The 23,826-nt window shown below is 28.0% G+C and overlaps 2 protein-coding genes and 1 non-coding gene across 4 annotated transcripts; 2 read left to right on the plus strand and 1 right to left on the minus strand.

Moving 5' to 3' along the window:
- The first annotated feature begins 3,623 nt into the window (after nucleotides 1–3,623).
- Nucleotides 3,624–9,900, plus strand: LOC101492117 (probable sulfate transporter 3.4). Its single transcript, XM_004506802.4, has 13 exons — nucleotides 3,624–4,082; nucleotides 4,471–4,519; nucleotides 4,647–4,854; nucleotides 5,230–5,401; nucleotides 6,348–6,413; nucleotides 6,642–6,755; nucleotides 6,868–6,984; nucleotides 7,813–7,939; nucleotides 8,122–8,408; nucleotides 8,607–8,797; nucleotides 9,045–9,130; nucleotides 9,225–9,301; nucleotides 9,407–9,900. Exons 1-13 carry the CDS (start codon nucleotides 3,756–3,758, stop codon nucleotides 9,548–9,550), a joined length of 1,965 nt encoding a protein of 654 aa, XP_004506859.1. The 5' UTR covers nucleotides 3,624–3,755; the 3' UTR covers nucleotides 9,551–9,900.
- Nucleotides 9,901–10,627: 727 nt separating this feature from the next.
- LOC101491791 (uncharacterized) lies at nucleotides 10,628–14,756 on the minus strand. 2 transcript variants are annotated; one of them, XM_027335988.2, is made up of 5 exons: nucleotides 14,587–14,745; nucleotides 13,881–14,421; nucleotides 12,324–12,553; nucleotides 11,399–11,484; nucleotides 10,628–11,043 (listed from the first exon to the last, which is right to left on the minus strand). In XM_027335988.2, exons 2-5 carry the CDS (start codon nucleotides 14,102–14,104, stop codon nucleotides 11,014–11,016), a joined length of 570 nt encoding a protein of 189 aa, XP_027191789.1. In that variant the 5' UTR covers nucleotides 14,105–14,421; nucleotides 14,587–14,745; the 3' UTR covers nucleotides 10,628–11,013. The 2 variants fall into 2 exon arrangements, with proteins under 2 accessions (XP_027191789.1, XP_004506858.1); XM_004506801.4 differs by lacking the exon at nucleotides 11,399–11,484 and having other exon boundaries at nucleotides 14,587–14,756.
- A 2,544-nt stretch (nucleotides 14,757–17,300) lies between these two features.
- TRNAR-UCG (transfer RNA arginine (anticodon UCG)) lies at nucleotides 17,301–17,374 on the plus strand. The gene has a single exon. It is a non-coding gene; the product is annotated as a tRNA-Arg (tRNA).
- The last annotated feature ends 6,452 nt before the right edge of the window (nucleotides 17,375–23,826 follow it).

A 23,826-nucleotide genomic window follows, 5' to 3' on the forward strand; every position in this document is an offset into this window, starting at 1 on the left:
TATATATATATATATATATATATATATATATATATATGGATACACATTAAAGTTTGATCAGCCTTCAAACAGTGACTGAAGATCTCTAACGGTAACATTCTCAACAAACATTTCTTCTTTTTATTTAAGAAGAACTAACTCAGTCGTTTAAGATATGCGAGAAAGTGAGCGAGAGTGATAGAAAGAGAATGCTTTAGTAAAAATGAAAAAAGGTTATGTGCTATAAACAGACAATATGAAAAATGCAAGAACATATCAAACCAGTATAATGAGTGTTTTATCCTCTCATAGATAGTCATTAGAGTTGATGTAAATCAGTCAAAGTGTTTTAACACACTTATATTGATATATGATTTAATCTATAGCATCCTCTCAATGAGAGTTAGAATAATAAAAATAAACTTTGTGCCATATTAGCAACAAACTAGAACTGATGTAGATATGTCTGATAGTAGCACAATCCTCTCATCCTCAAAGAGGCACCTAAAAAGGTACAATGACCCTCATGAACCACAACGACAGGATGAAAGTATGTTGAAGAAAGGTTATGGGAACGTCAACATAGAGAGGCTAGAGGAAAATACTCAAAACCTGAAGAGACATAATAAAGAATACTTGTACAACTGTTCATGGAAGTAGTTAATTAAGCCCTCAACTCTATTGTGGCATAATCTCTATGTAAGGGGAGGACTAAATGTAGCAACATTTTATTGTGAACTAGTATAAATATTTGTCTCTTTATTCTCTTGTAATTACCTCAATTTAGTTATTTATGATTCAACCTTACACCGTATAAATCTCTTTTAGTAGTAAGTTGAATGTTTTGATAAATAAAGGTTTTTGTAAGAAAATATTAGTTTTCCAGCACCTTCACTAACCATGTATAGACCTTGGTTGATGCACTTAAAGGGATAAAACCTATAGGGTGCAAGTGGATCTTGAAGTAGAAGATTGACATGAATGTTAAGGTAAATACCGTTAAGGCAAGGCTAGTGGCAAAAAGTTCTAAGCAAATTAATGGTATAGACTATGATGAAACCTACTTTCTAGTAGCAATGCTTAAATTTGTCCATATTCTATTTGCTATTGTTGCATACCATGATTATGAAATTTTCCAAATGTACGTCAAGATTGCATTCCTTAACGAGAACCTTCTCGAGGATGTGTATCTGACACAACCTAAGGATTTTGAAAATCCAAAGGATGGTCAAAAGGTATGCAAGCTACAAAGGTCCATTTATGGATTGAAGCAAGCTTCTAGAACCTAGAATCTTCATGTTGATGGAGCTATAAGACTGTTTAAATTCACTAAGAATGAAGATTAACCTTGTGTTTTCAAGAAGGTTAGTGGGAGCACTATAGTGTTTCTGGTCTTGTATATGGATGACATACTGCTAATTGGAAATGATATTCCTACATTACCAAATGTGGTTAGGGAATTATCTTAACTTAGGAGTGAAATGATATTCCTATATTTTGAAATACGTGAAAGTATTGAGTGAGTTGAGCGTTGATATTTTTGATAAAAACCTTTGAGTTTCTAAAATCGAAAAACAATAATTAGCATACATGTGTTAACACACAAAAAATGACACATGTAAGAAAATCACAAAACTCACATCTTTTAAGAAAATTGTTCATATCTGAAATAAATTGAATTTTAAACGATTAGAGGCAAAGGAAAATTTAATTCATCAAAGGAAGAACATACATATTTAATCAATTAGTCTGTTTTACCAGAGGCAAGGGCATATAGGGATTCTAACATCACTCCTTTATTTTATTTAATATTTACATTTTTTTTAATAAAACTAAATGTGTCTTTATTACAGAAACCAATTAACAAGGATGGCTTATAACACAAATCTCATAGAACGACTTATACCATAAACCAAGATTAGAAGTGACTTTCAGATCTTTTTAACAACAGTCAAATGGGATTTTTTAGGATCAAATTGAAATCTTGCACACACACTAAACAAAATGTTAGGTCTAGAGGTAGTTAAGTAGATAAAATAGCCAACCATCCATTTGTATACCTTTTTCCCACCTTTTTTTTTTACCTATTTCATCCTTATCAAGAGAAAATGTGGAATGCATATGTGTAATCATGGATTTGCATTCATCCATCTTAAATTTTTAATAAGTTTTCTTGTATATTTGGTCTAATGAATAAGTACTTTGGATGTGAATGAAATTTTTTAGTTCTCCCATCATGCTCATCTCAAGTTCATTATGCATTAACTTAGAAGACTCTTGACACAGCTTACCATCAACATATATTTGGACAATGAAAAGGTCATTCTTAGATGATTTTCTAAATAAAGTAGTGTCAAACTGACCTCTTTCAATTTTTTTTTTAATAAAAAGCTGCTTAGTTTGTCATACCAAGCTATTGGAGCCTATTTCAGACCATACAAATATATCTTTATAGGGAGCATATCAAATGAGATGAGTTTTACAATGAGAAAGTTAAATCTTGACCACACAATCATACATGGATGGTCAAAATTAGAAGAAAAAGTCATGTGACTTCTTTAAGTGATCATGTGTCACTTAAATAACTCTTAATCATAATAATCCATAAATAGTTGTATGGTCAATATTTTACCCTTTCACCATTTTATTGTAAAGTCATCTCATTTGATATTTTTCATATATATATATATATATATATATATAAACACACACATAGCAAATAATTTTTTTCGTGCCCCTAAAAATTACACACCATTAGAGTCCCCTTTCTCTCAAACATTTATTGGAAAACAAACAATTTATTCTCTGAAACTCATTTAGCTTTATAACTCCTTTCTTATTCTTCTTTTTCAATCATTTGCCTCTCATCCCTCATTTGAAAGACTTGCATAGTGCCTCATGTTGGTTAGTGTGCCTCAAAAATTAATAGTTGTGTTTTTTTCAACCACCAAATTGAATACAATATTTTTTTGTAATTGATAAATTATCATTTTAGTCTTTAAAAATACAGGTGTTGTCACTTTACTAAAAATTCAAACTAATCATTGAATTATCAAAATAGTAGTTGAAAGATATAAATATTATTATCATAAAAGTTTCTAACAAATACATATTACTAACAAAATATTGTAAGACATTTAGAACATCATAGAATAAATTAATTAGAGTTTAACTTTCATGCACTGACAAATTAACAGTATAAACAATTTTACACAATCGGTACATCATGACTAATCATATGCGTAATTTTAGAAGTAGTAATTGCAAAAGTAAAAAAAAAAATTTACAATTTAACGATTGTAAATATTTGATAATGTAAAAAAAAATTACAATGATAGTGCATTTAAATCAAATTCAACTAATTAAATTTTGATAATTCTTTGACTAATTTGTATTTTTGTTTGAATCAATAATCAAAGTGATAGCATTTTAGGAAATAAAATGATGGTTTATTTTGTTTCTTAAGAAATTCAGTTTGAATTTTATTTATTTATAAAGAAAGTAAAAAAGCGATGTGACTGAACAGCCCCTCGGTTCAAGATTCCAATAACGACAACTTTTGAACAATAAACCTCCACGCGACAATGACAAACACTTGCAACCTCTTTCTTGGTTTTGATTCCATTTCAATTTCAATGGCTAATTCATTCATTTCACTTATTTCACACACACACTCTCTCTATAAATTCACTCTCTTCCCTCTTCATATGTAAAATTAAAAACCAAACTAACTCTAATTAATTAGTGTACACACAACAACAACAACAACAACAAAAATGGGTGTGAATTCCAATAGAGTTGATCCTTTTGGGACAATTAAAATTCAATCAGAAATACCAATGTTTCAAACACCATTGGAAATTCACAAGGTTCGTTTGCCACCACAAACCACCACTTTTCAAAAACTTAGACATAGACTTTCTGAAATCTTTTTCCCTGATGACCCTTTTCATAGATTCAAAAACCAAACTTGCTTCATGAAATTAATTCTTGGACTTCAATATTTGTTCCCTATTTTTCAATGGGGTCCCGAATATAACCTTCGTCTTCTACGCTCGGATATCGTCTCTGGTCTCACCATCGCTAGCCTCGCCATTCCTCAGGTCGCAATTTTCTCATTAATTAATTTATCTCTCTCCCTCTTTAACGATCACAATTTCAAGATTCTAAATTGCAGTCGTGGTCGCATTTACTAAAAATTTACATAAGCATAGTCACAATTAATAGCAAAAAATATTGTTCATGCCAAAAAATATAGTAAAGAACTTTTTTTAAATTTTGTATTTTGGTTGTGATTACGGTTGCAAAAATAATTTGAAACCTTACATAATACTAAAGTAATAGCCATAATTTCATCTTGCATGCATGAGTTTGGTTTTGTTAATGTATATTATAGTAAAAAGTCTTTTTTTTTTTTTAAATGATATATAATTTAATGAAACTACCCAAATAAATTTTTTAATTTTTTTGTTTTGTTTTGTTTTTTTGCAGGGAATTAGTTATGCCAAACTTGCAAACTTGCCACCTATTATTGGATTGTGTTAGTATTAATTAATTCTCTATATTTTTTTTGTTCAACACACTTCATTAATTGTGGATGTTTATATTTTGGTTAATCTTTAATTAAAATAAAACTGTATTAATATCTCATAATTAATACCATGCAGATTCAAGTTTTGTGCCTGCTTTGATATATTCAGTACTTGGAAGTTCTAGACATCTTGGTGTTGGTCCTGTTTCAATAGCATCATTAGTTATGGGATCAATGTTAAGTGAATCTGTTTCTTATAGTCAAGATCCAATTCTCTATCTTAAATTGGCTTTCACTGCCACTTTCTTTGCTGGTGTATTCCAATCTTCTCTTGGTGTATTAAGGTACTAATTTAATCAATCATACACCGCATGATTTATTATTCCTCCCTTAACATAGATCAACATACAAATGAATAATTTAATTAATAATTAATTTTTTATTCTATAAATTATTCTAAAAATATTATTGAAATAGCCTAAAATTTATTTCATAATTATAATGAGATTAATCAAATGATTTTTTTTTTATTTTTTTTTTAAAAAAACTTCTAATTGGGTTTATTTTTTAAAAGCTTTGTAATAATTTTTTCCAACAAATGGGGTTTTTTTGTAAAAAAAAAAAATTGAAACTTTGGATGGTAACATGAAGTATACTTTTTTTGGTAAATTATATTTTTTTTTATGATGAAAAATAATAACCTTTGAAGGTGTATATAGGTTAGGCTTTGTAATTGATTTTCTATCAAAGGCAACATTGGTGGGTTTCATGGCTGGTGCAGCAATAATTGTGTCACTACAACAACTCAAAGGGTTGCTAGGAATAGTTCACTTCACCACTAAGATGCAAATAGTACCTGTTTTGGCCTCTGTTTTCATTCAAAGAGACGAGGTATATTTTGATTTTGATGTTTTTTTTTATTTATTTATAAAATATACATTAAAGAATCTAAGTTGAGAATTTTTTTAAAAGGGACGGCCACTAAATTTTTTTTTGCATGTTGTTAAAATATTAGTAATATTAATAGTTGTTGGAAGAGTAAAGCTACATTTGAAAAAATAAAATAGAAAAATAAATTAATCAGCACCGCAAAACTCTTCAAAACATTCTCATAGCACTGATTCTGTTTTGAAAAATAAGAATTAACATTATGATTAACATTGCTTTCCGAAAGCCAGCTACTTTTGTAGATTTTTTTTACTTTGACTTTTATATCAAGGGATCATATTCCAACTATTTATGTTATCAAAAAAAATTTCCAAATATTTCTCAACAAAAAAGAAAATATTCCTTTTTTCTGATTCTGAGATGAATGGACATATTGAAGGGCACTTTAAATTAAAATCCATATTTGTCTTATTTATAGAAAATGTAAGTGAAATTAATTTTTTTTAAATCAGGTTAAATAGCGGCAGATCTAGAAATTTATTTTATTGGAGGCAAAATTAATTATAATATTTTTTTAAAAAAAATATTTAATTATTAATTAAATATTATTTTTAAATTCAAACACGAGACTTCGTAATTGTATTTGAATTTCTACTAGTAATTGTATCATTTAATCTATTGACAAAATAAATAAATAACCGATATTTAGTAAAAACACAAGAGTAAGTGAAAATAATTGTCTATAGTATTGTACAGCACTTCTTATTTATTTTTTCAATACTTCTTTTATTTTTTTTATTTTTTTTTATTTTTTTGTTATCTAATTTAATTGTAGTTTAATTGGTTGAATCATAGTCTAAAGGTCTTATCGATTTGACGGTTGGTACAGTTTTTAAAAAATGTAATGAAATTACATATACTAAATATTATTTTTACAATTTTTTTGCAGTGGTCATGGCAAACTATTTTACTAGGATTCAGTTTCCTATTCTTCCTTCTTATGACAAGACACATTGTAAGATTCTTCATCTTTTCAATTTACATAGTATATTAATTGATCTTGACAATCAATTTAAGATTCGACAATTTAAATTATATTTAATTAAATTATTTTTAAATAATATTTACCATTGATTTGAAATTAGATGGTCAAGATTAATAAATGTGTCACGTTTTATTATGTTGAACCCAATTTCATTATTAATATATGAAAATTCTGATATATGGTTGTAAATTGTGATAGAGCTTGAAGAAGCCAAAATTATTCTGGATTTCAGCAGCTGCACCATTGACTTCAGTGATTCTGTCAACCCTTTTAGTCTTTTCTATGAGAAATAAGATTCATAAAATAGCAATTGTAAGAAAAAGCACTTTTACCTTTGTTACTTTTAAACACACAAGAGATGTTAAATATAAATATTCTTCCTAATAATAACTTTTTTTTTTTTTTTTTGTATTTTCTTTGCAAGATTGGTGAATTGCCAAAAGGACTTAATCCACCATCATCAAATATGTTATACTTTAATGGTCCTTATTTGGCTCTTGCTATCAAAACTGGACTTGTCACTGGAGTTTTGTCTCTCACTGTAAGCTTTCTAAAACTTAGAAACATAATTGGTCAATTGTCATGCAAATTTTTTACTAGAAGGTCTAAATATATGTAAATATACCACTTTTATTTTTATTTTAGACTAAATAAAAATAAAAATGAAAATTAAGATTAAATTTATTTTTAGTTACTACAAAATTATGTCTCTCAAATTTCATCTTTAAAAAAATTTATTCATGTTTCTTCTCTATTTTAATTTTATAAGGATTATTTTGAGAGCCTAAAAACATCTTGTAAACTTTTAACATATAGACTAAGCGTGAATTAAATAAACTTTGGGGACTAAAATTGAAAGATAATGATTTTGTAAAAACTAAAAATATATTTAACTCAAAAAATTATTAATCATTACAAATATACCACTTTTTGTTTGTAATCCTTGTTGTTTTATTTTAATCCTCGTAAAATTTGTTCATATTAGAATTAGTCCATGTATATGATTTAAAATATTTGATTTTAATCCTTCAAATACATCTTATAATATGAGAGGACTAAAATGAGGATTACATTTAATTATTAGAGAGATTAATTCCAGCATGAATAAATTTTATAGTGACAAAAACAAAATACTAAGGGTCAAAAAAGTAAAATGGTACACTTTGTAAGTATTAAAAGCAAATTTTGGTTAGTGAAACTAAAACAAAAAGTGGTATATTTGCGTAAACCAAAACCATATTTAATTTAAGCCATACTACAATTACATGTTTTACTAAACAACAACATGATCTCTTTCTTAGACTTAGCTTTAACAAACACACAATGAAATACACCAAATAACTCAAACTTGAACTTAATTCTGTTTCAGGAAGGAATTGCAGTTGGAAGAACATTTGCTTCACTTAGGAACTACCAAGTGGATGGAAACAAAGAAATGATGGCTATTGGTCTTATGAACATAGCTGGTTCATGTTCTTCATGTTATGTCACGACAGGCAATGATTCTTCTCCTGGTCTTAGTTAAATAAGTTTTTAGTCTTTGTAAAATTTTACAATTTTATGTTTAATTTCTGTAAAAGAATCACATTTTTAATTGTTAAAAAATTATTCTGCAAACACTCTTAGTCCCTCTTGGATAAAATATCCATTCTAATTTTAAAACAAACAAACTAAGCAGGATCCTTTTCTCGATCGGCCGTTAACTACAATGCCGGAGCACAGACAACAGTCTCAAACATAATCATGGCTTCAGCTGTTCTTGTGACACTTCTGTTTCTTATGCCACTGTTCTATTACACGCCGAACGTTGTCTTAGCAGCCATTATCATCACTGCTGTCATTGGTCTAATCGATTATCAAGCTGCATACAAATTGTGGAAGGTTGACAAACTTGATTTCTTGGCTTGTTTGTGCTCCTTTTTCGGTGTTCTCTTCATTTCAGTACCATTAGGCCTCGGAATTGCAGTAAGTTTGAAATTCATTTATGTTTCTTCTTAAGAAAAATTGTATCTTTCGTCCTTTATGTTATGTCTTTGTATCAGATAAGTCTGTTTAGTCTGATATAACTTAGAGGACAGAAGATATACTTTTGTGTTTGTGTTATTTCAAAAGCTAAAAAATGTATTCATTTTTATTTAAACTGAATTTTTCCAAATCTTTTAGGTGGCAATATCGGTCTTCAAAATCCTGCTTCATGTCTCTAGGCCAAACACAGTTGTTTTGGGAAACATTCCAGGGACACCAATATTTCACAACCTAAACCAATATAAAGAAGCTTTGAGGATTCCTTCATTTATCATTTTGGCTGTAGAGTCTCCCATTTACTTTGCAAATGCAACTTACCTGCAAGAAAGGTTAGATAAGGGGATATGTATGCTTGTCAAGTTTTTTATGCACTAATAGTCTGTAAAGATTTTGTATACTCTCAGTCAATCATAGTTTTTATTAACTTAAAAGTCTCACGGGATGATTTGTGATTAGCTGACAGTATAAAAAAATTTACACAAACACTGTATTAAAACTAATCTCTTCAAAGATTAATCAGAGGTATTTTCTGTAATTCCAAAGTTCCAACTATTTGAGTGGTTTCTTCTACTTTAGGATTCTAAGATGGGTTCGAGAAGAGGAAGAGCGCATAATAGCAATCAATGGAAGTACATTGAAATGCATAATTTTAGACATGACAGGTATGTATTTCATTTAACTTGCAATAATTTTTTATCTAAGTTTTGAGATCATTTTGAACTAAATGTTTAATGCTTTTTCTTCTTCTTTTTTCAGCCGTGACAGGTATAGACACAAGTGGAATCGATACATTATGCGAACTTAGAAGGAGACTGGAACAAAGATCACTTCAGGTAACTATATATCTTTGTTATATCTCGTGCATTGCGAAGGTTACTACACTATTACATGTTTAAGAAGGTTTAAATTGAATACTTCTTTATGATTGATTGGTACAGCTTGTGTTGGCAAATCCTATTGGAAATGTGATGGAAAAGTTACATGAATCAAATATTTTGAATTCCTTCGGAATGAAAGGAGTCTATCTCTCAGTAGGAGAAGCAGTGGCTGACATTTCATCATCGTGGAAACCTCAGCCTTGAATAATCTCCATAGATAAATTTCTAGGACAAAGGGAAAAAAGAAAATGATGATGGCTTCTAAACTTTCAAAAGTTAGACAAAACTAACATTGAAAGTTTGTTGCCTAATGAGACAATCAACTTGGTTTAAATTAAAGCTTTGAAGTTTTTCTGATTCTAGGATGCTACTTTTATTTTATGAATGTATTATGTTACTCTTGTCCATTTTTGGCATTAGATGGAGAGGAAAGAGCATCATATGCAAGAACTATTGTGATGACTTTATTCTATGGACATTGAGTGATGAATATCAATAGATATTTTAATTTTAATGAACAACAAAAGAAGGTATTCCACTTATAATTATATTCCTTGATACAAGCTTACAAGAGTGAAAAAATAAACTACCATTTATAATAGTCAGATTATAAACCATTTGATTCAATCTAAGGACTAAATTTCATGACTATATTAAATGGATGGTTCCCTAACCACAGAATCTAGATGTATTCCACTCCTTTTACACAACTTTACATTAGAGAATCACTTACAAGTTTGGATGTGACTATATTCTATCTTCTTTTTGCAATTCAAACTCTTAATGCCAATTTGAAAAAGACCACACATAATATAAGAGACATAGTTAGTTGGCAGAAGCAGAGTTTCCAATGACTACAACAAGTAAATTAACTTCTTGAAATTTTGACTTATACAAAGCTTTACTACCATGACTCAAAAAGCAGATTGAATCTCATTCTTTTAGGGTCTATTTGAATGGAGAATTTTAGAACGTTAAGTCTATATATATATATATATATATATATTATAGCTTTTGCTTAATTTCAAAAGAAAAAACAATTCCTCCACTTCCCTTCAAAATCTTCCTCCCAAACAGACCCTTAATAAATTATTTTCATATTATACGGACTTATACAAATTCGATTATTGGTTAAGAGTTACAAAGAAAAAATAACACTAGCAATTAAACTATACAGAAAAACATCAACCACAATAGTGGTACAAATTCATCAATCAATAAAGAAATTAAAAAAAGCAATCTGAGTGAGAGATTCATTCTCCAATCTGATACAACAAACCCTTTAACAGTAAATCAGTAATGTCATAGAACTAATATATATTTCCAAGATTTTCAAATAGATCCAATAACTCACAAGAAAGGTACAAAGAATAGAAGCTCAATCAACTAAACAAACATAGCTAAAAGGACAGAAAAAATACTGAAATAGAATGAGAATAATAACCTACATAACACTTTCAGAACTTCATCGAAAATTATGTACCTAATCCCGTCCGGTTATCTATATTTTAACTCTGTTGCAACTAAAGAATAGGAAAGTAAATGAAGGTCTTTGAATGGCATAATAGAACTATGCAGTACACGAGCTTTATCTTTGAGATCATTCAATATATAGAAGCAAAAGTTGATATCCTCCTGCAGTGTAATTCCTTTCTTGAATACAAGACTCAAGTTACTTCTTTCCAGGAATCAAACATCTGAAAGAAATTTGACTGTATTAAATCACAGGAATAGCCAACCAAACATTATGCCCACAAAACAAAAAATTCTTTTGTTTCTGAATGGTGTTTAAGAAGAAACATCGGATGTCACAGTTTGCAATAAGATAAGCAAATTTATATGATAATATCAAAAAATAATGTATGAGTTAATGTCCTACTCCTAGTCCTCCATGCATTAATATTCCTAATCCTAATCAGGGCATAAAGTAAAACATAAACTAATAGAACTAGCGCTGATTACTGTAAAGTGCAGAACAAAATAGAAATAGAAAGGAAATAATTTGGAGAAGGAAAACTTCTCTGCCCTGTGGCATTAGCACCCCACAATTACCCAAAGCATTGCCTTCCTTTCAACTACCCTTATAATCATGTAGCTCTCAAGATTACACCAATGGTTATCAAATTGAGATTCAAATCCTGAATCGAAAGACATTATTTCAATCATGAATTGAATCTTGTTATGAATCATAAGATATATTGCCCACAAAATGTCACTTTAAATAAAAAAAAGTGACATAACAAAATTATGAGCTGATGTATCATGTATGAACCTCAAAACCAAATGTGAAGTGTTTTAGTGGTATAAGCATGCTTTTACTCAAAAAATATGTATGAACCTCAATAATTACAGATTCAAGTCAAATATCAAATGACTAAAGAAATGATTAAACATATAGAATATAAATAAATGATTTCATATAATTCTTAATGTAAGTTGAGTTTGACAGCTTAAACATATAAGCAACGCTGGTTTAGTGCTTCCGAGTTTTTGCTTTAAATAATGTTTCTGTTAGGCTGGTTTTTGTTTTTTATTGGGTGTTTGGTTTATGCCCTCCCTTTTGTACTTGTATTGCACCGCACTCTATTTTTCCTTCACCATGGTTGTATCTCTTTGAATTTTCCTGGTAAAGTTTTGAATAAGGCAATAGCTCGTTGTCCCTTTGTTTGCTTTTCTTGGGTATTGGTCTAGTCCCTCAAGCTCTTTTTTTTAATAATATTTATTAGGGTGCAACAAATGATAGGTGGTTGTTTTGAGGGTGCCAACATAGTTGGGATGCCATTACTCATTACTTCCACGTGATGCCTTTCCACTATAATTTTTTGCTTAAAAAAATATATGCACTATCCAGGCTTGTGAAATGAGAAAAGACATAATAAATAGGGGAAAATATAATACGGATAAACAAATCTTCAAATAGCACATGTCAAAATAGTAAGCCAGTTAGCCAAACATCCCAAAAGGAGTAAGTTCTTACTTGAACGATATCGTGGTATTATTTGTATTTCCTGGAGTTCGCGTTTCATACACAGATATTCACTTAGATAAGCCATCACGGCAATTCCAGTACCATTCACAATCCACCAGGCTAAAGACGAGGGCCAACCCCCGTACACAATGCATATGAAAAGATGAATGATATAGAGAGTGGCTGCAAAATCCAAGCACTTCTTTGATCTTTCAATCAAATAAAACATATATACAGCCCTGCATAACAAAGATAGAGGTGTTAGTACAACTTAGAGCTACTGCATAATTTCACTTAACAAGTCACATATGCATAACAACTAAGAATGCCCCCATTGATTCCTTCAACCACAGAAGCTAATCACATAATAAACAACAACATATTTGACAGAATTTCTAGATCTAAACCATTAAAATTCAATGGATTTTAAAAGTAAGAAAATTCCTTTTCTAACATCCCAAACACAAAAATTGGTTTCCAAATCAAATAAAATCCTATATTTTTACATTCCAAGCACATACACTGATACCCATTAACTTTCCTAAACAAAGGAACTTCTATCAAAAAGGTTCAAAGATTAACTTTTTACATTCCCCAAAATGGAAAAAAGTGCAACCAGTACAACGGAATGAGAATAAATGGGTATAAGAGTGAACACCCATTTACATGCTTGGGGTATAAGGTTGGGGCTTTAGTCTCTTTTCAATCACCAAAAAAACTTGGGGCATAATGCGGCTAAAAGCCTACAACAAAAATTGAAAAATAAAGGAGGAGCTAAAATACTAACTACATGGCTACAATAGTTTGAAAAGTGCCAATGAAGACTAAAAAAATCCAAGCAAGTAAAACACAGCAATAAATTACAATGAATGATTTGATCCCTTTAAATTGACAAGTTCACTTTCAAGGTTAAAGTACAGTTACAGCGATCGATTAAAAGATGAGGAGTCGTGTTTGATAAGCTATTGAGGAGCAGAATCACATTCAATGCATTTGAATAAACAATTTAATTAACCGCTCATTGAATAACTCGTTATCACACAAACACTTATGTATGAGCTACTTACATAATTAAATAAAGGATTATGGTTAAACTAGTAAGCTCTTTCCATAAGTTATTGCATAGAACTTGTTAAAATAAAGTGAAAATGGGGAATAGACATGTCCAGTGTTGTCAATTGCAGATCACGGAAAATAGCAGTTTGTTCAAAAAACCACTATGCTAAAGTGTTATAGCACCTCAATAGCGACTATTTGACAACACTTTGTATTAAATAGTGCATTGCGGAGCAATAGCAATTTGTTCAAATCCCGCTATGCTACAGAGGCATAGCGGCTATTTGACAACACTAGACATGTCATAAGTTGTTTTAGTAAATTGTCTCAAACATGTACACAAATGTTTCTGTCATGAGATAAGCTCAAATAAAATCTTCCAAACACACTAAAAATTCACAACACAAGACTATGACAGTTTAATATAATAATTAGCAATTAAAAATCATGCAATAGAACAACATTAACAAATCTATTAGTAGGATGAGTAAAGTGGAAGAGAATAATTACCCTGCAGCTGAGCTGAGCAGAAATGAAGCAACAACACACCAACCAGTAACGGTAGACGTAGTAACGGTAACGTAGTCAAAGAAATACACAAGGCTCAACCGCGAAACTCGAGTTCCAACAAAAATTGTTAAGAGCAATCCAAGTGTGATATAGTATAAACATTGAAGACAAACAATTTGAGCAACAATAAGCCAAGGGTCCCATACAACCGCACCATAGAACATGACTCCTACCCAAAACAAAACAAAACAAACACTCTTTCACAAACTAAACCTAACTTTCAAAATTCCCAAAGCCAAAATCAAAACCCAATTCTAAAAATTAAAACTTGTTTATCTATAGCACCCACTCCCATCGACCCAGTTACTCAAATCTCAATAATTGAAGTCACGCTAATCTTAATTACATAAAATTAATCAAATTTAGAGACCCCAATTTGCTTAAAACAATTTTAAAACCCCAAATCAAGGTTGTTGCGAACAATCCCAAACGCAAACAATGGTTCACGTTCTTTCAGATCTTGATTCTGGAGGAAAATTCACTGAAAAATGAAAAAAAACACTGTGATTTAAACGGAATCATAAAATTAACATGATTGATGAATCTTGCGAGAAATTGAAGAAATTTGAGATTCTTCTTCCAATGTTTGGGAATAGTGAGAGAGAGAGAGAGAGAGAGAGAGAAAACAGAGATTGAGATAACTTACCGGAATCTGAGAAGGGAAAGAAGGAATTATTGGGAAGAGAATTGGGGTGTTTTCTTCTTCCAGAGATGGCGAGAAATTAAAAATTTGGGAAGAGAAGTGCACTTTGCGTGAAGTTCAGACTGGAAGTGTCGTTTTTGGTTCTCTACTTTGTCGTTTTTGTTATGGCCTTGTTGTATTAACATGTCCAAATCAAAAACTATTTATTAAAAATAAGTAGGTTTAATTTGAATTTTAATCCCAATATTTTTATTGATTAAAAGAAATTAGTCCCTTTATGAGTTTAATATCCAACATGGTCATTCTAAATTGTTAAAAGAGTTGGTTTGATAGTTTAGCATAAGGGTGTGGTTATTAGATGTCGTTGTCCGTGTAAAAATATGAGTTATTAATTGTGTAATTATTTTATATGATTATAATTTCATATATATTGCAAGTATAAAATTGTTTACATAGGAAATGTACAATCTTCTTTCTCTTTTATTATATACCTTTTGAATATACTTTTTGAATATACTTTCTCGAATTAAATTATTTTTTACGAAAATGAAACAATTCCATAAATAAATTTGAGTTTTATGGAAATACATTAAACAGTTTTATACTAATAGATTACATAAATAATTATTTTTATAAATTACAATATGATAAGATGATATAATCATTTATTTCTATAAATTTTATATTTACTATTGTATATATTGTACGATTGTGTCTATAATCAATTATGTCTATAAATTTTATATTTATCATCATTTATATTATAATTATGGTTATAATTATATGATAAGATGACATAATCAATTATTTCTATAAATTTTATATTTACCATCATATATATTGTACGAATGTGTCTATACATATGCTTTAGAAGTTGCAAAATTTAAATAAATAAAAAACAATTATTTTATTATTCAAATTAAAATTCATCAAGTTACGGGAGTGTAATATTTCTGTTAGATCCATCCATTGGTAATTTGGTGATCCCTTTATTTATATATATAGTTTTATTTTAGCTTAGTATAATGAGATATTGAATTAACTTTTTATTGTTTATTTTTTAATATTACTTATATCTTTTTAAATTGAATAATAATATATACTTATATTTATATATATATATATATATATATATATATATTTAAGATAATATTTTTTTACTATTTTATATATTTAAAACATCAATAACTACTTGGTGTGGTGGTATATTTCAGTAAACTAGCTAAAAAAATACAATTTATTATTGTTATTTTTGTTAATTTTAATATATTATATATTTTTTATATGTTGATGTTATTTAAGTTGTAATATTTTATTTGACGTAATAGTAACATGTAATTATAGATTGCTAAAAACTAAATTAATCGATATAATCAAAACTGCATGTAGTCAATTGAATCAATTTTTTTTATATTTTTAAATTGAATGACTTTTTTATGAACAGTGAGGATCCCTATACCCAAAGCAAAATAACATCTAATTATTGATTTTAATCATGTAACAAAATTATTTGAGTTTCTTTTTTTTTTTTTTTTACTAAAAATTATTTGAGTTCTTGAAATATAAAATAATTTGTTTGTCCTTATTGCTTTCATGGATGTAATATTTAGATCATGTCGAATTAATTCTCATATAAAATAAAATTAATGTCACGTTTTTATATACAAATTACTTTAATATTTTACGAAAAAATCGATAAATTAAGTTGGGATTGCGTCATATGTTCTTTCTTGTGTATGTTTTGCATAACAGATGTTGAGAGACTTCTCTCAAGTGTATAGTGAAGGAAAAACATTGTTAATAGCACATATTGCCTTCGGTTACTATTATAAATATAAATAATTATTTTTATAGTTATTAAAAATTAGTTAATTATAATTAATTATTAATTTTTTTGAAAAATATAATTTAAATTTGTTAAATTGTTCATTTGAATGTCACATTCAACTATTATTATTAAATGTTTTAATTAAAGTATTGGTATATTATGAATAGTATTATTAAATGAGTTAAAAATACTTAACTTTTGTTTATAATAGTGATCAAAATTTGATACCATTTTTTTTATTATAATAATGACCTGACATAATATAATATAATAAAATTAAATTTATTTTATGTCTAAATTATAGAAAATCAAATAAGATTTTAAATATGTACCTAATTGTCAATTCTTTAGTTATGAAAAACTTTTCTACAATTTTAAGAAGATTTTATAGGTATCAACATCAAGACTAATCTTATAATCAATCTTTAAAAAATGGAACAGAAAAACCAAACCAAACTAAATTGATTAACTTGTATAAAGAATGATATTTTAAAGAGGTTACGTGATACTATTTATAAGCAAACACGTCTCTCTAATAGAAGCTATTAACTGAATTTCATAGCAAAATTATGTTACTCTTCTTTATTATACATGCACGGTCCACTAGTACTTGACCATGTTTGAAAAGTTTGCAAATTCCTGTTTTAATATACGTACTATACTATATCCAAACCATGTAACCCTTTACTTCCACATATATTTATTCCCAAAAATATAAATTGTTCAATTTATATATAATATTTGTATTGTAACTTCTAGAAAATAAAAACACAATAATGTTCCACTTTGAGAATTTATATTTGATTTAGAACATGTGAAACTATGTAATTTTATTAATTCCTAAACAAAACACAATATATAAACCCATTGCGTTAACATAACAACAAATGACCGCATAGCGCAGTGGATTAGCGCGTTTGACTTCGGATCAAAAGGTCGTGGGTTCGACTCCCACTGTGGTCGATTCCTTTTTTGAGGTTTTCTGAACAGTTTAATAGATTTGGCTTCTTCTTAAGAGCAGTACCACTAGTAATTGTATTTATTTCATATTTTATTTATTCATAATAATTGTTTCATTTGTTTTAAATTATTTTTCATTTTACGATATTAATTAATTTTTGTAATAAATAAATTTTATTTATTGTATATCAACTCATAATATTTTTCAATTAATTATAATTTATAAAAGTATTTGAATAAATAAAAGTATCATTTTTTTAATAATTATTCACAACTCAAATAAAATGTTTAAGATGAGAGAGAGAGAGTGAGTATCATTGCATATAGGGGTAGGAATAGGCCAGATCAAGCTTTGAAAGGCTTGAATCTGACCTACGATGAATTTTTGAGGCCTACAGCCTATGATAGGCTTTTTTTTCGGCCTGAGCCTGGCCTACGGCTTATCATGGTTTAACCTGTAAGCCTATTTAAAAGCCTTATTCACATTAAAAATAATTTTTCTAACAAAATAATTTTAAAAAAATATGAAACAAACACTCTTTAAACACTAAAAAATAATATTTGATTTAAAAGAATAAATTTTTTTTATTAAAACAAACGCACCTATTATTATCTCTCAAACAAATAGTCTCAAACAAACTCAGATTATTACCTTTTAAACAAATCCTCTCGTACAACATCATATTTAGTAATAATATATATATATATATATAAAGATAATAAATAAACAATTATCTATACCTACATGATGCTCTACCCATATCGATTTACACGATTCTCCATATACCAATACTAATGTACATATGTATATATATATTAAATAAAAAAATGATTTTACTAACAAAATGATTTTTTTTAAAATATGAAACAAATACCTTTTAAACCCTAAAAAATAATTTTTGGTTTAAAAGAATAAATTTTTTATTGAAACAAACGTACCCATTATTATCTCTCAAACAACTCAGAATATTACCTCTAAACAAATCCTCTCAAACAACTCGGAATATTACCTCTCAAACAAATAAATAATATCGATTTTTATAAAAAAAAAAAATGTTGTTTTCATACATGTTTGTTGGAGTGAGTGCAATGGAAATTAGAAGAAAAAAAATAGAGAATGGAATACTTATAAAATATATATAGGCCGGCCTGTCAGACCTAATAGGCTTTTTTACAAGCCTGAGCCTGACCTATTTACATAAATAGGCTTTAAAAACAGCCTGAGTCTGACCTTTTTATTAAACAGGCCAGACCATAAGTAGGTCAGGCCATAGGCCCCTGACGGACGGCCTAGCCTATTTCCATCCCTAATTGCATAGCAAATTGATATTTATTTAGTAGGGTTTTATTTTCCTTCAAATTTCAACGAGTCTAAAGGGATGTTTAGAGTTGTTATGAATTTTTGAGATTATTGAGTTTCATTTATTTTGAAAATAAAACTCGTTTTGGTAAAATAAAGTTAAATTGATTTTTCATTTATTTTGAACATGATTTTTCTTTAAAATTTTAAAAACAAAAATATATGTTATATTTTTATTTTTGTTTTAACTATAACACATCATCAGGACTGACCCAACAAGTTTAGAGATATGATAAGGGTTTAATTACCATATATTTGATATATTGTTAAAGCACTTATTAACTTAATTGATAGAAAATATGTAATTTTACCTCATCCTTGTAAATATTTAGTTATTAAGGTTTGAGATATAAGAAATGGTGATATGTTGAATTTTTTCTTGTTTTTCTATGTAAAATGAAAGTAAGTAATTGAAGAGAAGAGCAACCACGATCATTGGAGTCAAGATTTGATGAAACATGGAAGATAGAATCTGTTGAGCGATGCTAAATTTTACAAAGTTAATCTCGCTAAGTGAATAGTAATCTCATTGAGTGAAATTAAAGGCGGTTTGACAATTGAAATTTGCTTCATCGTGAAATATACTCACTTGTTAAGTGAATTAGATGTTCGCTGAGCGAAACGTCACTTATTAAAAAATTATTTAAAGTTGAAGCATCTGTCATTTAAGAGGGAATTGCAGACAGAGAGAGCTCGAAATTGAGAGAAAACCATTAGAGAAAGCTTAAAAATCATCATTGATGATCAATTTCTCTTATTTTCATCTTGATCTTGTAAAGCTATTATAACAATGAGTTGTTAAATCTCTCTCTATTAGAGTTAAATGTAATGAATCATACTCTTTTGTAGATCTTTTGATTTATAGTTATATATATTCTAGTAACTCATGAATATCAATGTTTGTCCTTGTTCTTAATTTTGTTATGAGTTGATCACTCATAATTTAATATTTGATTTGAAGTTTTATTGGAAAATACTATTTATATCTTGATTTATGATAAACATCTATTGAATCTAAAATATAGGAATATATTTAGGTATAACAGTCTCGAGTTGTCGATGGTTAATGTAACCGTATTGGTTAATAGACTAAAGAATCGTCATTTAAGAAAGACAATTGATCTCTCATTGTTATTAAGGAATTAATAAAGTGTGAATAGTGGCGGTAGTGATGTTGATGTTAACATGAAAAAGTGATTGATGAAATCTAACTCCAGTAGTTTAATTGACTGTTAAATTTACATAATTTTGGTTGTTTTTCTTTTATCTAATTGAATTAATAAACAAAACTCTCATACTAATTTACTTAGAATCATAATTTTATTGACCAGTTAGACATCGCACAAGTTTTGTGAAAACAATAAATTATACACTTACTTTAGATATATTATCAAGACCTTAAACAACTTTTATAGTGAGGCTTTTTAAAATAAAATAAAAAATTATTCAAGGCTTTATAAAAACAAATAAAAATCATATTAAATTATGTTGAGGTTGATAGTAGAAAATATGGTCAAGAAGGATATGAAGCTCTCACATTCACCAATTGAATGAGGAAAATATTTATAATTAATTTGTCATATTATATATTTATTATTAAATTATTCTTTTAGGCGTTTTATTAGCCTAAAATTTTGAGGTCTAAAGTCCTAGTTTGGGTCGCTCGGCCCTTAGACCAACCATACACATCAACACTACAACAACCGTTGACAACTATTGTCTACCACCTGCTACACCACTTCGACTACCACTTTGACCCTAACTAACAACTACTTAAACTCTCTCCGACTACCATTGATCGTCGGTCACCACTAAAACTATCGTTTGTCATCACAACTAGAACCTATGACTCTCAAACCACTAATACTAAAATTATTACTAAATTATTACTAAATTATTTTTATTTTAATAAAAAAAATTATATTTTTTATTATCGTGGATTTGAAAGGTAGTGCGATTTATAGGTTAGGAATGAGTATTATTAAGATTGTTCTATCAATTACTACTATTCCCCGGTGGCTTTTCATTCTGCTTGTATGTCTTTAGTGGTCATATTGATATTTTAATTATTTTTTCATAATGAACTATTTTTTTGGGTCATATTTAATTATTTCTAGATGAAAATATATTTTTTTCAAATTCAAATAAAAACTAAAAATTAACTCAATTAAAACTAAAAAGTCGAAAGTGATTTTAATTTTTAAAAAATTTCAAAACAAAAAAAAACCACACAAAAGAGGCTAAGAATGTTTGTTTAGTAACTTGATGTTTTTTGGATTGTCACTTCACGACAATTTATTTTTCTTGATATCCCTTAAATGTGTTCTTGGAAAATCCTTTAGATGTCCTTACTCCTTACAAAACCCGAATTCAACTAATTTGATTGAATGATAAATAAACTAAACCTAAAACTATGACTTCATAAATCAAATATAATATTACTAGATATTTATTTTAGTTTGTATAAAGTATCCTTTATCTAACTTTAATTTCTACAAAAATTTGTCTTATTAAGAGTATGTTTGGCAAGACATGTAAACTAATTAATAGCTTGTAAGCTATAAAATATGTTCGGTAACATTCATTCTATTATTAGCATATAGTTTATAAATCATAGTGTATTTTTTTATGCTACTTAAATTAGTTTTTGAGTATAACTTATCATTTCTTTTGTCAATGTTATTTTTATTATTGTAACTAAGATCTTTTTATACTCTTTAAAACTTTTTTATTATAATTTAAAATAAGTAAACTAACTATATTCCTAAATAATTTAAAATAAATTATTTATTACAATTTAAAATAAATAGTTTATAAATTTAAAACTTAAAATAATGTATTTAATTAAAATTTTAAAAAATAATATTTTAAAGTAATAATTTAAAATAATGTATTTATTATAATTTAAAAAAAATAAATTAGTTAAATTAAAAAAAAAAAATCAGATTAATAAATAATTTCTGACGGTGATGATTCTATGAACTCGGGAGAGGGAAGATAACTCTTCTCCACAAGAAATGAGAGTGAAAAAACATTACATTTTAATGGTATTGAGTTCCACTTATAATATCTTGTATCTCTTAATACAAATTAATGGTAAGATAGTGAAATCAAATATGAGAGGATATAAATCCGTTCAACAACATTTCAATTTTTTCTTTTTAACTTTTTATTCTTTCTAATTATTTAATTAATTAATAAACTACGTACCTTGGCAATGCGACGTGGTAAAAAATATGCAACATATGTGCCAAATGCCTCAAAATTGATCAGGTTCTCAAAAACAAAAATTAAATTTTGAGCACTAAAATTGTCCCCAAAAAAAATTATAAAGATTAAAATTGCACAAATATAATATTTGAAGGGTCAAAAATGCAATTAAGTCATACTAATTTTTAAACTTAATTTATTTTTATTCTCTATCCTTTTTTTCTTCGAGAAATCATGCCAACTTCTTTGCCTCTTCCAATATCTCCATTAAAAAAAAAAAAATCATTTCTAAGACTATTTGAGATCAATTTCAAGTATTTTATTTGTCAGTCACTCTATTAACGATCTTCTTCTCTCATTCGTTTGTTTATAATTGATTTGAATTTAATATAGTTATATTATGTCATGTCTCCTATATAGACTAATAGATTTAATTAAATTTTTTACAAACCTGAAATATGTAATGTTGCTATTAATAACAATTAATAATGAAACAAATAGTAAAATTATTTTGTATTTGCTATAAACAAAATATGGAATTATAAGTTGATCTCTATAAATGGAGGACATTTGTCAACTAATTGTGGCATGAAGATAATAATAATAAAATTTAAAGAATCATTCAACCAAGTATCGATTTAGAAGTTAATATTGTCACCCTTGCCAAGTTGCCATTTTTTGTTTTTGTATATAGTAAGTAATTTAACTTTAAGTGCAGTCGAGATGGAGGAATCAATGTGATATATTATACGCTCATTCCTACGAAAGAGTCTCCTTCTAAGAAAAATAGTCCAATGTTGACGAAAAGTAACAAAGTCCTAAACAAGATTAATAATAGCAGCATTATTAATTTCTCTCCAAACGTTATTCCAAGACCCGCTTCGTTAAGAAGATGACAAATTTTATGCCAGGAAACAATAACCAATTTTCTATTCTCAATATCACCATACTAAATGAAATTCTTAATCTATTTGTCTGTCTCATTGAGAAGAGAAGTTAACCAATAATATACGTGGAAACTATAAATTAACATGCTATGAACGACACTTTTCACTGAATGAATTCTACCTGCCATCGGGAGAATTCTAAATAAACAACAAACATACACACACACACTTGTGTGCACACACACGCGCACAAAAAAAATATTTTCTCATATTAATTTCAATTGTAAGTTTTATATTATGCAATTTTGACAAGTATTTGATATTAAAAGTTATAATAAACTATAAAAGATTTTGGTCCCCAATCTACTACATTTTTGGATTTGTCCCTGACAATGTGGGAGAATAAATAAGGGGAGAAAATGCAAGGTATTGTCCCACCATGTAGTTCTTACCATATGAAGTTGAAGACACTTTAAATGACACCATGGGAGAGTGTGGGAAGTAGAGAGAGAGAATTTACTATTTTGAAGGAAAATTAAACTTTTAAGTCTTAAGAAGGAGAGAAGGTATGAGCTTTGAAGTGAACTTCTCTAATTAATTATGTATGAAAAATTCACTCTCTTATAAGTTTTGAAGTAAGAGGGAGAAAATTTGTTGTGTTACAAGTTTTGAAGTAAGAGGGAGATAAATCATTGTCTTATAAATGAACACATTGGAGTAATCTCTAATTGAATGAAGGAAAAAGTTTTTTTTACTATTGATGAAGGAAATAGTTGGTTAATAGACTAGATCAAATAGAAGTAATAAAAATAAAATAAGATAAATCTCTAATATGTGATGATTTTTTCATGACAACGCTTATTTTTCCATGATATAAAAAATGGAAGACTCAAACATTGGATCCATGGAAACGAAACATAGGACGAGAACAGGGTAAGAGAAAAGTAACGTGCAATTGAAGTTTAAAAATGTATATTATTTTTTTATGAAACAAAAGA

This window comes from Cicer arietinum, chromosome 6 (assembly GCF_000331145.2).
Source record: "Cicer arietinum cultivar CDC Frontier isolate Library 1 chromosome 6, Cicar.CDCFrontier_v2.0, whole genome shotgun sequence".
Taxonomy (NCBI): Eukaryota; Viridiplantae; Streptophyta; class Magnoliopsida; order Fabales; family Fabaceae; genus Cicer; species Cicer arietinum.

Excerpts from the sequence above, each read along its gene's own strand:
- LOC101492117 (XM_004506802.4), top strand. The coding sequence starts at position 3,756 with ATGGGTGTGAATTCCAATAGAGTTGATCCTTTTGGGACAATTAAAATT. Across the intron at positions 4,520-4,646 it reads GCCACCTATTATTGGATTGT|ATTCAAGTTTTGTGCCTGCT; the intron begins GTTAGTATTAAT and ends AATACCATGCAG. Across the intron at positions 6,756-6,867 it reads AGATTCATAAAATAGCAATT|ATTGGTGAATTGCCAAAAGG; the intron begins GTAAGAAAAAGC and ends TTTCTTTGCAAG.
- LOC101491791 (XM_027335988.2), bottom strand. The coding sequence starts at position 14,104 with ATGTTCTATGGTGCGGTTGTATGGGACCCTTGGCTTATTGTTGCTCAA. Across the intron at positions 12,554-13,880 it reads CTGCTCAGCTCAGCTGCAGG|GGCTGTATATATGTTTTATT; the intron begins GTAATTATTCTC and ends TTTGTTATGCAG. Across the intron at positions 11,485-12,323 it reads AATACCACGATATCGTTCAA|GATTTGAATCTCAATTTGAT; the intron begins GTAAGAACTTAC and ends CTTTCGATTCAG.